The sequence below is a fragment of the Prosopis cineraria genome, unplaced genomic scaffold (genome assembly GCF_029017545.1).
Source record: "Prosopis cineraria cultivar Desert tree isolate PC_DT_omini unplaced genomic scaffold, ASM2901754v1 PC13, whole genome shotgun sequence".
Lineage (NCBI taxonomy): Eukaryota > Viridiplantae > Streptophyta > Magnoliopsida > Fabales > Fabaceae > Prosopis > Prosopis cineraria.
The window spans coordinates 32,345,033-32,361,043 of NW_026555344.1; the positions used below are offsets into that span (position 1 = coordinate 32,345,033).

The following is a 16,011-nucleotide window of genomic DNA, read 5'->3' on the forward strand; positions in this document are numbered from 1 at the left end:
TTATTCTTCTAATTACTTTTCAGAACACTATTTATCTCTATTAAATTTCTCATGTAATCTAATGCAATTTGTGATTATATTGATGATTTTCAAAGTGAAATGAGGGAAATACTTTGATCTAAGTGGGTGCATTGATCACCATATTCAATAAATCCGAGTGATATTCTAGTAGACTAGGTTATGTAGGTGCCTTCATCTAAGTGGACAAGTACTAGAGACTAGAAAGTGCCAGAGTGGCATAAAATTTTGCAATAAGATAAATCACCTTATTAGCTGCGCATACTTATATACCAAATGATGGAAGTGGTAGCCCACCATGTCAGACGTTATGATAATGTTTGGCACGAGAGAGATTTTAGTCCTCCCGAGTCTTAAAGCAAGAACCAACCATTTTCCCCCTTTTACCTAAGAAGATGGATTTCTGATTCATCTTTTTCTCCAATTAAACCAGAAGAAGGAAACCTGAATTCTAATTTGCTATGCAGATCCAAATAATTGACTATATTAGCTTTTGTCTGTCAAATATCAGAGGAATTTGTGTTAAGTATCAAGGAGAATTTTACATGATAATGTCACCTGAGGGGTGGTAGATATAAAGACTAAGAAACTATCACTGCTCTAAAAAGGGCGAAAGAGATATGACACCCTGTGGAATTCATACTCTCTAATCTCTAGTAGTCTAGGGCAAGAGTCCATTATTTGAGTGGGAGGATATTTATTTATTTTCTTATCTTTTTTTTTAAAAAAAAGAAGACTGTATGTCCAGATTTTGTTAACAGCTCTTACACGTTTTGATTATTAATTATTTCTTAAATCATGGAAATTACAAATATGGAGAAGGAAAATTTGGTGTGTGAGACGAATTCTCATTTTAAATTCTACAAAAAAAGGTGTCAAAGAATGTAAAAGAATTTGATCAGGCATTATGGAGAGAAACGTTGTAAGCGATAGTGCAACGGAGGAACGTGAAGGAGATTGTGGTGGGGGTAAGGAACATGATAAGGTAGGCACAGGTTTGACTCTGAACAAGCAAGATCCAGTCTTCTCAGGAGGAACGGAGGGAGAGAAATCAAAATGGAAAGATAAGGAGAAAGAAGAGATGGGGGGGACACAGGAGACCTGTGCTAGCCTCTTTCAAAGATAAACTGCTATCTTTGAGCATACCTTGCTACCTTATGAAGCATGATGAAGACGATGATATCATTTAGGGCTAGAAATTATATTTTTATAAGAATAATGAGACTGTTGAATGTGAACGTGCCTATAAGGAGTTGGAGGAGGGTGGTATCGAATATCGATAATGGAAACAAGGGGAGTATTCCAAAACTCTAGTTTACTTAAGACGAATATATAAACTGGTGCAAACCTTGGATGAATTTCCTTATAGTTTAATTGTTAGGGGATCCTATTGAAAAAAGCAACCTAGAAATCAGATTAAACTGAATGTGGAAACCTCAAGGTGCTATTAAAATCACTCCTTTGAACAACAGTTATCATATTATCTCTTTCCAAATACATGAAAGTTTGGGATTATGTAGAAAATTTCACTTCACTAACTATAATTAACATTAAAACTCATGATAATTAAAAGATTAATACATAAAAATGATTACCAAGCTTTAGTCAAAAAATTCAAGGGATCTCAAGGTTTTTAAATAATAAAAAGTTTAAATCAATCAAAATCTTTTATATCAGAGTATAAACAAGTTTCGGAAGCATGGAATATTTCAGAGGAGTGATAGAAGTTAAAAACAAGTGAAAAACAACTCTTTTAATGTGTGACAGAGCAACATGCTATGGCTTGTACACACTACGTCGCGGCGTGTTGCGTGAAAAATTAACAAATTCTGGTGTCATTTGACAGCTGAAGTGGGGAACTTTCGACACGTCTTGATTCTTTGTCCGACGTCTGAATGATGTGATCTAGGTGTCTACGGAAAACACTTTACATGAACTAGCTAATGGCATGAATTTCACTTCCAAAACAAGTCACATCAGGAAGTTAGACACCCAAATATATTTTAACCACTTTTCACAACTTTTACTCAAAATGGGTGTCCAAAACCCTCAATTTGTGCCAAAAGCCTTTCGTAATACTTGGACCATGTTTATTGAACTTAGAACTATCAGTACAATACATCACCCATACTTAAACCACATTATAACACAAATTCACTCCTTAACTCTTTTTTACCAAAAACAGAGGAGGAGGCAAAATGGCATTACATTGCACCCGAATCAATCAAAACATGTTCAAATATCCATTTCTATACTTGTACTAGTATTATAGCCCTATAAACAAGTGTGTGTGTGTGTGTGTGTGTATATATATATATATATATATCATACACAAGTACTTAGGGCCCTAAATATAAATAATACATTTTTAACAACAAAATAATGCAAGTGTAGTGGCATGCAATCTAGAATTGGCAAACACATACTATTACACAAATAAATTTAAACTAGAGGCATACAGTAGGAATTTGCTAATTCCTAGCCTCCTAAGTTTTCTCCCTCTCAGCACTAGAGCTAAAGCCTGAAAAATATTAAATGAATAGGGTGAGTCTAGCCACTCAGTAATCAAGGTAAAACCTATCTTATGCAGTTATATATCAATTATATGCCAAACACATGCATATGAAACCAAGCACTTAAAACATACTCATACATACCATAACTTATCAATTTATAATTTAATAGCTTCTTTATCTCATATATATTAGGTACATTGTTACCATATTCTTAGATATGTGACCGTGACTCATTCTTCATGTGACTTGCCACAACTCACACGTGTGACACGTCATATACTTATTTAGGCAATGATCAACCACTCTTATATCTCCTTATTTCCTCAAACCAAAATCATGGGTTATAACACTGATTAGAGCTCCGTCCATGTGATTGACTATCCAAGCTCACTAATTGTGAGGTGTGACCCGGTCAAAGATCACATGACTCATTCTTGGATCATAGCTTCTCCCATTCTCGAATCTCTGGGGTGTCTTATACCCTAGGTTGTTCTCTTCATTGAACCGGTGGAGATAGGTAGGTTCTAATCCCTCAACAAACTATGAGATAGTCCTTCAACAAACTGTAAGACAAGGTTATATCCCTGTGCACTAGAGGGTAGTCTAAATATCATATGGATTTTCTTTACTCCCAGTCCCTAGGCAAACTCCTACCACTGATCATGCCATAATCAATACTCACTCGTTTCTTTTACTCATTATCACAACAATCACGTTGGGCTCACGACTGTGTGCTACCCAAGCATGCATTCTCATCATTTTTTCAACATTATTCTCACTTATCTTAAAATCCACTTCTCATTAGTACATGTTTACCTATACATAACATCACATTCATTTTCCAAAAGCATAAGCATGTTCATAGTTCGAAAACCCTCTTGACTTTGCATTTTGCATTTCAAGCCAAAAATAGCATTATGCACATTCAAATTTTTATACACTCATTGAAACTAACACATAGTTTCACATTGAAAATCAATTCCATGCATGTCACATTCATAATTCGCATTTAACAATTAATTAACATATAACCATCCAAAATATCATTGTCATGTCACCCAGTGGACCAATGCCATCTCAATGCCATGTCACCTAGTGGACTAGTGCTACCTCACCGCTATGTCACTGTCATCTTTAATTGTGCCTTGGTTAGGTTCGAATTTGCAACCTTATACTCCCTAGTACCTTTGCATCCACCTTGTTGCCAGTTGAGATGAAAGGAATCTTTAGTCTTAATTTATTAAATTAAATGTATAATACTTAACCACACACACATAAATTAATAAATATATTGTTTAAATTATTATTAAATATAGGATTTAAATTTACTTATTTTTTAACATTATATTTATTTATTAATATGGCAAAATTAATTTATATATAATAATTATTTCTATTATATTTTATTAAAAAAATTATTTTTGATAATAAATTTAATATTAAATTGAAAAATATTTTATTATCATTATATATTTTATTATAATTTGTATCTATATAATATATAATATTTTAAATTTTTATTTTATTTTTATTTTTAAATAAGAATGATTAAGTATACAATTTAAATTATTATTAATAATATACAAATAATTTAAAATAATAAATTATTTTAAAATTATAATCATTAAATTATTTATTTATAGTATAATAATAAATTATTAATAAATTATATATAAATATATATTATAAATAATAAAATTAAACTAAAAATAATTTGTGACAAAGTTAGCGATGAAATTATGATATAAAGCTTTGTAACAGAATTTTTCATCACAAATTCTGTCACTGAATTGGAATAAGATATCATAATTATTAGTAACAAAATTTTCCATCAATAAATTATTTTCGATAGATTAGCGACAGAATAATAATAAAATTTTAGCAAGAACATTCCGTCACTAAATTAGCAATGGAATTAGTGATGGATTAGTGATGAAAATTTATTCCATCGCTAATTCGCTGCTTTTTTGTAGTGAATACTTATTTTTGAGTTAATTAAATTTGTTATGCATTTAAATTTTACAAATAAAAAATTCATAGTTAATGGACGGTAAATATATAGTTAATCCAATCTGCAGAGATCTAGAACGTCTCAACTTTCATACTTTTTTGTCTGATGTTTTATCACTTATTAGGTTAGATTCAAATTATTCATAGAAATATATACTCCATTGTCCATATTCTATTGTTGATGTGCATTTATTTAACTATGCATAGTGAAGAGTACAAATATATGGTGATATTTTTTGAAAAAAATATCATTCAAGAATCATTTAGGGTATTTAATATCAATCAATGATCAAAAATTCAAAACATTTTAAAATATCATTGCAGGATCAGGAGAATGATTTGAAAATAATTTAGATTAAAAAGATTATAATACCCTTTTCTTTCTTTTTCAATTGATAAGTAGCCATTTGCATTTAATAGAAAGTCATTTGCTAATTGATAAATTTAAAAATATGAAAAAATTTGGTTGTAGGAAAGAACAAATGTGGATCATATTTCAATAATTAGCCATTTGTTAATTAAAAAGCACTTATTCACATTTAGCAAGAGACTATTCACTAGTTAACAAGTTTAAGAATTTAAAAGAACTTAATTGTGAGAAAGGATAAGTATATTTAATTTTTCAAAAAGTAGTCATTATTTAATTTACAAGTACTCATTTACATTTAACAAGAAGCTATTTGCTAATCGACAAGTTAAAAAATTTGAAAGAACTTGATTGTGGGATGGGACAAGCGTAAATTATGTTTCAACAAGTAGCCATTTATTAATTAACAAGTACCTATTTGTATTTAATAAAAAACTATTCACTAGTTAACAACTTTTTTAAAAGAAAAGCAAGGATATTATAGTCTTTTTATTTAAAGTTATTTTCAAATCAGTCCCCTAATTCTACAGTGATATTTCATAATTTTTGGTTACTGTTTTTATTAAATTGCTTTCATGGTTTTTTTAATAGAAATTTCTTTAACAGATCTAACAATAACATTTTATAATTGGAGCAATTATTCAAAATAAAAAAATAATATAGTAAGTGATAATTATTGTTGTCAAACTTCTCAAGTTTGTTGTTTTTACATTTCTTAACTTACAAAATCATATCAATTTATTTATAAATTTAAACTATATGCAAACTTAACTAAAATTGCAAAGCTCATTAATTTTTTACCAACTTGAATGAGTTAAGTATATATTATGTAGAACTTGATCACAAAAGTGGGATGACCTGCTTCAAGTAAAAAAATATTTAATATTAATAAAAAAAATAAATGCCAAAAATAAGGGCATGTTTAGTTTTTGTTCTCATTTTTTATCTTTAAAAACTGTTTTGTTATATAGTTTTCAAAATTGTTTTCTAAAACAAAATAAAATAAAAATTTGTTTGGTCATGTCAATTAAAAAAATAATTTTAAAATTAAAAAATTGATTGATAGTGATGATTATATGTAAGTAGTGATAATGATTAATGATAGAAATTAGTTAAAGTAGCTATAATTTTTAATAATTAAATATAATATATTTTTTAAAAAAATCAAAACAACTTGAAGTTGTTTATATTTTTTTAAAAAAATGAAAACAATTTTAGAAACAAGTAAATGAAAAACACTTATAGAAAAGAAATTTTTGAAATTTTTCTATTTTGGAAAAAAGCATTTTTTTAAAATAAAAAACAAACAAGCCATAAGTTGCCCTATTTTAAAATTTTTATATTGACTATAATAATATATCAATATAGATGTATTTAATTTCAATAATTTATATTTAAAATATATTTAAATTAAATTATGATCATATTGTATATTTTAATTATTTAATCATATACTTTTAATGATTATTTTTTAATGGAGGTAAATTATACATGTTTACAATTAGAGTTTACATCTTGGTTATAAATTTATTTAAACTTGTGAGTTTGACAATCTTGATAATAACACAAATATCAAGAAAAAATAAAAAAAATAAATTAAAACTAAATAAGGTAAAATCTTGCTTATTTTAGTTAAAAAGATTTGTCTACCTTCATAATTTCATAACATGGTAATAAAAGAGACAATATCATCTAAGGACTCCCGAAGTGTTTTTATATTAAGAAGGACCTTTAAATATGAAATCTCACGACACCCAAATACTTATTTGAAAATAAGATTTTTTTTAAAAAAATACGTAATTACCACTAATATTTTATAGATGTATAAATAAGCATTGATTCCAATTTTGACATGTAACTATAGATAATTAATAATAGCTCATTTGGAAATGAACAAGTTGCAAAAATTTATATCACAAGTTTAATTGTACAAGTGTTATTTTTACATAAATAAAAATTCATTTGGGTTTTGAAAAATAAATTTACATAATTAATAACAATCTATTCAAAATTAATAGGTGACTGTAATGGATAACGCATATTTAATTACATAAATGTTGATCCTATACAAATAAGTATCTATTTGATTTTGATAACTAACTATACATAATCAATAACAACCAATTAAATTATTAAATATTAAAAATAATTATGTTTTTTTAATTTCTAAATAAGTTCAGGAAAATTTCATATTATTTATTTATTTTTTATTTTTTTGTGATATAAAAACTTTTCAGGTTTTTCAAACCATAGTTGTTAAACTTTTGAATTGACCCTATGAGTTTAAAATTTTTATATTTTTAACTTATAAAATTATGTTAATTTACTCATAAACTCATATTAGATATAAATTCAGTTAAACTCACAAGTTTATCTTTGAGTTTAACGTTTTTTATGTTTCTAATTTATAAAATCATATCAACTAACTTGAAAACTTAAATTAAATACAAATTTAGTTAAACTTATTAAGCTTATCAATTTTTTTTTTAAGTTAAAGGAGTTAAGTATATACGATGAAAAAGTCAAGTTCATAAAAATTATATAATCTAGTTCAAAAAAAATTTGAAATGCAAAAAATTAATATTAATAAAAAAACAATAAAAATAAGTTTTTTTATTTTAAAATTTTTATGTTTGATATATGATAATTTATCAATATAGACAAATTTAATTTTAATAATTTATATTTTTAATATATTTAAATTAAATTATAGTTATATTTTAATGATTATTTATTAATAGAAATAAATTTTTATAAATTTATTATTTAAATTTGTGATATAAATTTATATTTTTATTATGAATTTATTTAAAGTTATGAGTTTAACAACTTTGTACGGGCAATATTTTTCTTTTAGCTTTTTCTTCCCATCCCAATTTCGGGGGTGTGTCTGCTCTGGCTTGTCGCGAACACGTGAAGTCTACTCAGTGCTCGATCTCGCTGCCTCAATTCGAATCTGGCTCGCCTCGATCTCGAACCAAAATCCCCACACACGAACACGAGTGATCACGCCTCTGCCCCAACTTTTCGAGATCTTCTCTTCTCAGGCTTAGTCGCGCCGCGGTGTTCACTGTCACGAGCGCCTCTCTGGAATCTTCCGCTTGCAAACCTCACACAGCTCTACTCGCTGTCGCCGCTCGACTAGGTTCACTTCATCTCCCTTTCCTCCACTCGTCGGCTCCCTCTTCGTCATCTACGTTGGTATGTAACAAATTCATTCTCTATTTTTTTGTTGGGATTTTCTCCAAAGGTTGTTTCTCCAATCCGACAGTGAATGTGTGAATTTTTTATCTATGAATTTGTGATTTGTAAATCTGTGAATTTATCATTTTTGATTTGTTAATAGATAGCAGGACCATAGCAATTTAGCAACTTTTGATTTGTGACTATATCTTACTGTTCTGAACAAGTTGGGGTGTTGACATATCAATCGGCTTAAAGAGCAGATAGTCCCACTAGATGGAATTCTAGATATGTAATGTTTAAAAGTGGGCTTAAATGATAAATACCAAATTAGTGAAAGCTTACAGATATGGATGTCCAGATTCGCCACAAAAATTTAAAAAAACATCGACAGCAGGACTTGAAATGATTTGGCTCGTAAGTTCTCGTGATAGCACGACAGTTCGTTGATATCTATCGAGGGATGGAAACCTTACTTTATTTTATTTATTTATTTTTTTTACTTTCACCGCACAAAGAAAAAAGTAAACAAATGCAAGGTGAAAAAGTCTTCTGCCTAGAATAAGCTCCTGGACCAAAAGAATGAGTGTGAACTACTTATAAATTGTTTCAAATGCTAATAAATCCTTAATCATTTCTCAAGTTCTCTTAATGGATAAGGTTCACAGAACCACTTGATTAAATCACACTTCATTGCATGTTCCATTTAGATCAAAAGCTTGACGTGCTACATGAACTTCAAGTAGATTTATGGGACTGTGATATGTATTGCACCCTTTCATTTTTGTTAAACCTAGCAAGCCTTTTTCTAAATTACTCCAGATTAATATTCCCAAGGAATTAGTATGTTGGAGCACTCCTTAAACGTATTCATTACTATGGTCTGTTCCTTTAATTTCTGTCTCCATTTTCAAGTTAATTCAAACCCAATTCTATTGCCATTCCAATAATAGTAATGGACCTGTCTCTTCCACTCTTTGTAGAAGTACCATTTCTAACTCTAAAGTCTAAACCTAATTCTTTTACCATATTCTCTCCAAAACTCCCTTGCCTCATCCAAACTTTCAAATTCACTCTCTATTTTGGGTTCAACTTCATCCTCCACTTGTACTGTACCTGTATAGAATAAAAACATTATATATTTGTATGAAAAAAATATATTTTCCAAAACATAAGACATTGTGATAAAAGCATTTTTATATTCCTCGAACATTAGATATCAGTTTCTTCAAATAACCCATATATATCAGTTTCAGTACATGTTTTTATAAAAAAAATCAATTATCTACTGTTCCTTCCGTGTGTGTGTGTGTGTGTGTAGAGAGAGAGGGAGAGGGAGGGAGGGAGATATCAGCTTTGATATATATTTATATGTATAGTCTCCAGAGCGAGCAAACTTCTTCCCTTATATACTGTTGTTATATGAATATATATATATATATATATATGTATGTATGTATTCTTCTTTTAATCAAAAAATTGCAGTCTGGGTCTTATAGATGTTTCAGGATATATATACATAACAGGATATATATATATATAATTCCTTCCTATCGGTCTTCCTTCCTTCCCACATGTATATATATTATTAATTTTAGTTTATATATATATATATACACTGCTTCGTTTATTCCATCTTGTTCAATTTTACACATACACACACATTATTCCTTTCATTAGGAAATACCAATTTCGGTCTTCATCATTCACATTGGGTCTAGTTAACTTTCTAAGGTATCTCATATTTCACTAATAATAAGAAGAAAATGGACCCGTCTCCATGGAGCTTGACCTTACTAGAAACGAATCAACTTCTCCGTGAATGAGCTTACCAGAACAAAATGCTCATGTCCGAACTTGAAGCTCAGGAGGTGAGAAAAATTGGCACCAAAGCACACATGCTCCTTCCTTCCACTTCTCCACTTTATACTTCTACATGGGGAAAATTGAGGAACAAATAGATGCTCAGGATTAAAATGAAACAAATGGCTGAGATCCTTCCCCTATTATTGAAATGATTTGTTTAGTGATGAGCTTCACAGTGGTCATCACTTGCTCAAAGCATAAAATTGAATGTCTTGTTATTTATTTAAATGTTTAGCCATATGAAAAGCACCAGATGGTGCAAAGTTATGAGAGAGGCAATTTTGCGTCCTTGGGAGATATTGATTGTGTCAAATTATGAAAAGTAAATATTAATCTACTTTTCCTATTAAATAAAAGATACTATGATAATAGTTTTTGTAATTTTTCTGTGACTATGAATTAATTTAAATTCAAACCATTTTGGGCCCCGAGTCTCAACTGTGGAAAAAACTCTCCCCACATGGCTTTCTCCATTCACATGGCTTCAATTTGAGAACTTGCTTAAATAATGTTGAGTCTCTTATTACTCAATCTAACATAACAAATTGACAGCTAGTTAAGCATTTAGTAAATCTGCCATTAGTTTGATCGCTGAAGACTTTTATTTTTTGGCCAAACAATCGCTGAAGACATTAGTTGATACTTTATGCTCTTTTTGTTGGAGGAGATATATTTGTAATTTTAGTAACAACTTGTTATAACAAGATGTTAACTGTAAACTTCATAAAATTATGGTCCTTATTGTAATTCTGCAAATATATTGATGCTGTTCTCTGCCATTGAGTGAGCCCTAGCCATCTTCCGCATGGCTGACACACCATATCTGCCTATCTGGTCTCAGTTCACATGCTGATTTATTGACACAAGCCTTGATTTAATTTGATATCCTACTCATGATTCGTTCTTCTATCTACATTCTGTTATCAAAATATATTGTCCCGGGAATTGAGTCTTAGCTTGTTCACAACAAAACTAAATGAAATTATATGTGTTGAATCTCCATTTTTTCCTTAAGCTAGTCTTCTACTCTGGCTCTTGTAAAATCAGCGGCCTTTTTTTTTTTTTCCCAGTCATTGTAAGTGTTCTAACATTGCATTTCCATTCTCTCTCACATCTATGGCGGCTATATATGCATTCATCATTGCATTTGTTGGCAATTAATTTAAAATTTTACTAAATTAGTGTCCATCCATTTAAGTGTTCTAACATTGCATTTCCATTCTCTCTCACATCTATGGCAGTTATATATGCATTCATCATTGGATTTGTTGGCAATTAATTTAAAATTTTACTAAATTAGTGTCCATCCATATGTATATTTTAATGGAGGTTTCTGTTGACTCACAAATTAATCTGAAATTATGATACTAACTTTTTTTCCTCCCCTCACATTTTGCCCCAAAATTTTGTAGGGGAGATGTCATTGTAACGTTGATTGAATACCTGAAGCTTCTTCTGATGGAAAAAGGCCATGGATGCCGTTTCTCTGGAATGGTTTCCATCAGTACCTTTTCATGTACCACTGTTGTTACTTTGATCTTGGTTCGCATCCTTTATGTTATATTATGGAGCAGTAGACCATTTAGCCGTAGAGCTACAAAACCTCTTAGCACCCTGATTGTTCTAGGATCAGGTTTGAAGCTATGCCATTTGTCCTGTTCTTCCATTCATATTGAAGCAATATATGGTGATTCTATCAGTTTAGTTACAGTTTTATGCTACTGTAGGTGGTCATACAGCTGAGATGCTTAATCTCCTGGTAGTGCTACAGAAAGATAGGTTTGCTCCAAGATTCTATATTGCTGCTGCTACAGATAATATGAGTCTTCAAAAAGCTCAGTTGCTGGAGAACAACCTTGCCGCTGAGGTGCTATTTTCGGTTGTTTGAAAAGGCCCTTAAATCCAATGAACTCTATTACATTTATTCTGTTTCTATCCATCTTGAACAAAATTCTTTTGAGTTGGAGAATTAGGGTTATAACCTAAAAAGGGGCATCAATCCCATGGACCTTGAAGGATGCCTTGTCCTTTGGGATTGTTGATTATGAGGGATAGTTCATGCAGTTTTTTCTTTTTTTTTTTTCGTTTTTATTTGTTCCCATATACTACTACTACAACAACAACAAGGCTTACCTGACTAGATGGTTACATGGATTACATAGCACCATTGTGCTCTATCATCAATCAAACTTTTAGGAATAGGGTTAATTAAGATGTCTTATTCTACAACTTTCATAAGTGTTCTCTTTGTCTTTCTATGCCCTTCTTTACAATGCTTAAGGCTATTTGTTTCACTCTCTTTATTGGTGCTTCCCATGGTTTCTCTGTATGTGTCCAACCATCTCAAATGATTTTCTTCCATTGTCTCATAACAGATGCCACACTTATTTTTTCTCAAATGGTAGAAAATTGTTTGAGATGATTTGGGCATGTATAAAGAAGATCGCGGGAGGCACTAGTGAGAAAAGTGGAACATATAACTTTGAGCCTTGTTAAGAGGGATAGAGAAAGGCCTAAGAGAACACTTTTGGAAGTTGTTGAACATGATCTCTTAATTAATAATATTTTTAAAAGCTTGGTAAATGATAGAGCACAATGGCGTCTTGCAACCCATGTAGCCGACCCCACCTAGTGGGATAAAGGCTTGTTGTTGTTGTGCTCATTTCGTGATGTATTTTCTTTTTTGTGTATGTAGTCTCATCCATCTCAATATTCTCATATTTGCTATTTCAATTTTATACTCTTGTTGTCTCTTTAAAGCTTTAACATTTATTACTATATAACACGGCTGGTCTTATAACATTTTGATAAAACTTTCTTTTAAGTTTATTGGTTAACTTTCTTTTAAGTTTTTTAGTTGCCTTTCGATCAAAAATAACTCCTTTAGCTTTTCTCCATTTGTTCCCATGCTTGTGTCAATTTATTTATGGCTTACGTTACCAACCCTGTATGCCTCCAGTTCAAGGTGTTGTGTAGCTGTAGGAGATTGAGAGATCAAATGCCATAATTTTTTTTTTCTTGTTTGGTGACATTTTCATGAAATTGCTCGAGAATCTTTAAGTTCCATCAACTTCTTTTTGTGTGGGATAATTACACTTGACCTATGATTATAAATATAATTACTAAAAGGTCATCTTGCTGTCTCTGGATTCAAAGGGTTGTTGCTCTGTCCCATGTAGCTGTTCTTGTGGGTATTCAAGGATGAACTAGCTATCTGTTACATGTAGTTTGGCTGTTATGAATCTCAGTGGTAATTATTACCACCTAAAACAGGATGTTGAACGACATTTTCTGTATGCTTTTTGCTATTCCTTCAATAAATTCCCTTCAATTGACATTGATGCATGCGTATCCTGTTGAGAGGAATTTTTGTTTGATATCACCAGTTTATGGATTCTGATCAAAAGTAGGTTTCACTGCAGAATGGAACCAGGGTTCCCGATACTGCTCAATTCATGCAGATATATCGGAGCAGGGAAGTTGGTCAATCATATATAACCTCAATTTGCACAACTTTGATTGCAATGATACATGCATTATGGCTAATGATTAAAATTAGGCCTCAAGTGGTACTATTTCTGTTTTTATATGCTTGATTCCTTTTGCCAGAGCAGTCATGGAAAAATTTTAGTAATTCTGTGCCGTTATATCCAGATTCTTTGCAATGGACCTGGAACCTGCATTCCCATCTGTGCAATTGCATTCTTATTTAAGGTTCTTATGCCTTTCCTTGTGTAATTTTTCCCATAATTTCTTTCACAGGAGTTTCATTTTCAGTCAATATTTGTTTCGGAAAATTAATCATTTGAATCTTGTAGTTTTAACTCAGTTGTAATTTAGTTTTTGAATTTTGACTTGTTATAACTTAATTTTTAGTTTTGACTTTGTTGTAATTCAGTCCTTAAATTTGGACTTAGTGTAATTCAGTCTTTATAATTTTAGTAATTTAAAATATTGGTCTTTATATTTTAGAAAATAAAATTATAGGTAAATAATTTAATCTTTATCATTTTATTTTTAAAATATAGAGACTAATATTTTAAGTTGTTAAAACTATAGGGCTTAAGTTATTCTAATTCAAAGTTTAAAAATTAAGTTACAACGATTTAAATTTCAGGGATTAAGTATTAACTAAATCAAAATTACGAGGATTAAATGATTAATCTTCCTAATTTTTTTTTTTGAAGAACTTACCTGATAAATAAAGTTGTTATTGATGTGTGGATAACCCACTGCACAGGTGCTGGGGATCCGATGGTCATCAATTTTCTATGTTGAGAGTATTGCAAGAGTTAGAAGACTTTCCTTAAGCGGTCTGCTCCTGTACAAGTTCTGGATGGCCGATCAGCTTTTTGTTCAATGGCCTCAGTTGCAAAGAAAATATCCACGAGTTACCTATGTTGGTCGTTTGATGTAGTTTATTAGTTCCTGATGCCGTTAAATCCTGCATTTTTGTTTTGTTTCTTCCAAATGCATTGCCATTATGGGCCAAAAAGAAAATTACATTCCAATTACAGTATGTACTGTTTGAGAATTTGTGAATGGGTGTAAATAATTGAGGGGCATGCTTTGTTCTATATGTATAAAGTTTTGGTCCAGTCTCCCGAATTTATAATTTTTTTAAAAATTATTTTTATTAATTGTACGTATTAAAAATGGGTTTCAATGCAAATGATTAAAAGGATATTTTTGGTAAATTAGAACATTCTTTTCACAAATAATTAATTTTTTAATCACAATAAATTAGTTTTCTAGTTTCTATATTTAGGATTGGAGTATCATCTGTAAAGAAATATCAATACAGCTTACATGTCTCTAGCATGTTTGTTTCTTAGTTTTTATTATATAAAGAATTGGACGATTATGTGTATTAGAACCAATGCCCCGGGAGGTTGAATGTCATCTCCGAGCCATACCTGAAACTTGTTCTAAGAAGCGGATCAGGTTTTGGAAAAGAAAGCAAGTGTGATGTAATTGTAATGGGTAAATGTGAAATTGTGTATAATTTTAATTTGTAACATATTTTGGGCAACTAATTTTTACTGTGTTCAGCAATTGAATCCCAATTCCGAAAATGGAGCAGAGTCATGTTTCCGCATAGAATAGGAACTATCACTAATAAACTATATCAAACGATAAACATGAGTACTGAGTAAGCTCATGTTATGCAAACCACGCGGTATGCCATCCCTAGGCGCTTAGTGATTGATCATGTCTAGGGCCCTCATTTCTTTCTTTCTTTGGCTGTGATTAGAAGGAGTCCTTAGGATATGACGCCTCTCTAGAAAATTTTGAAGGAAAGGAAATGCATGGACTAGTGGTGAGCTCTGCAAGCTAAACCTTAGCATTGGTGTACTTGGAGAAGCCTAGTCACATGGACTGATCCTGTTTATAGTTATTATAACTCATGGGTTCTATAAGAAATAATAAGGAGGATTTATAGCTCACGGGTTCAATCATAAGTAATAAAGAGGATATAATAGAATATTTGTGTTATATTTGATTTATGATTTTGTGATTGAGTCCTATCATTTGAATTCTTAATCCGACTTAACTAACTCTAAACCAACCTTGTATGCTTGTGTAAATTGAATTGTAGTCACTAAGACCATGTGTTTTGTTATTATAGTTTAATATTTTCATGCAAGGTATTGTTGGGTGCGAAGGAGAAGCAACATGAGATGAGGTGCTCAATTGTGAAGTGAAGCCTTAACTTTTGATTTTTATCTTAGACTTTGTATTTTTGCTAGTTTAAGATATCATCGCATTTTGATACTTTTGATTGATCATTTTGTATCTATTGTCTGGGAGTGTTATTAATTGTGCCCTAAGGTAAATTGCATGTGAACAGATATTGTTGATTCATGCTTGAAATGGATTATTTGATATGATTGATATGTGACAAATTATGGTTCGGATATTATGTTGTAATTGGATTTATAGGATTATTATATGATATGCATGTCTTTGGGTTTCAATTATTGCCCCAGCCCATATTGTTGTGGTTTAAATTGTCCATTTATCAGGTTCAATTCTACCAATCATCGTTGA

The 16,011-nt window shown here is 30.5% G+C and overlaps 1 protein-coding gene across 1 annotated transcript; it reads left to right on the forward strand.

Moving 5' to 3' along the window:
• The first annotated feature begins 7,769 nt into the window (after positions 1–7,769).
• LOC129290358 (UDP-N-acetylglucosamine transferase subunit ALG14-like) lies at positions 7,770–14,575 on the forward strand. Its single transcript, XM_054927108.1, has 6 exons — positions 7,770–8,112; positions 11,373–11,593; positions 11,688–11,827; positions 13,383–13,529; positions 13,615–13,674; positions 14,201–14,575. Exons 2-6 carry the CDS (start codon positions 11,419–11,421, stop codon positions 14,375–14,377), a joined length of 699 nt encoding a protein of 232 aa, XP_054783083.1. The 5' UTR covers positions 7,770–8,112; positions 11,373–11,418; the 3' UTR covers positions 14,378–14,575.
• The last annotated feature ends 1,436 nt before the right edge of the window (positions 14,576–16,011 follow it).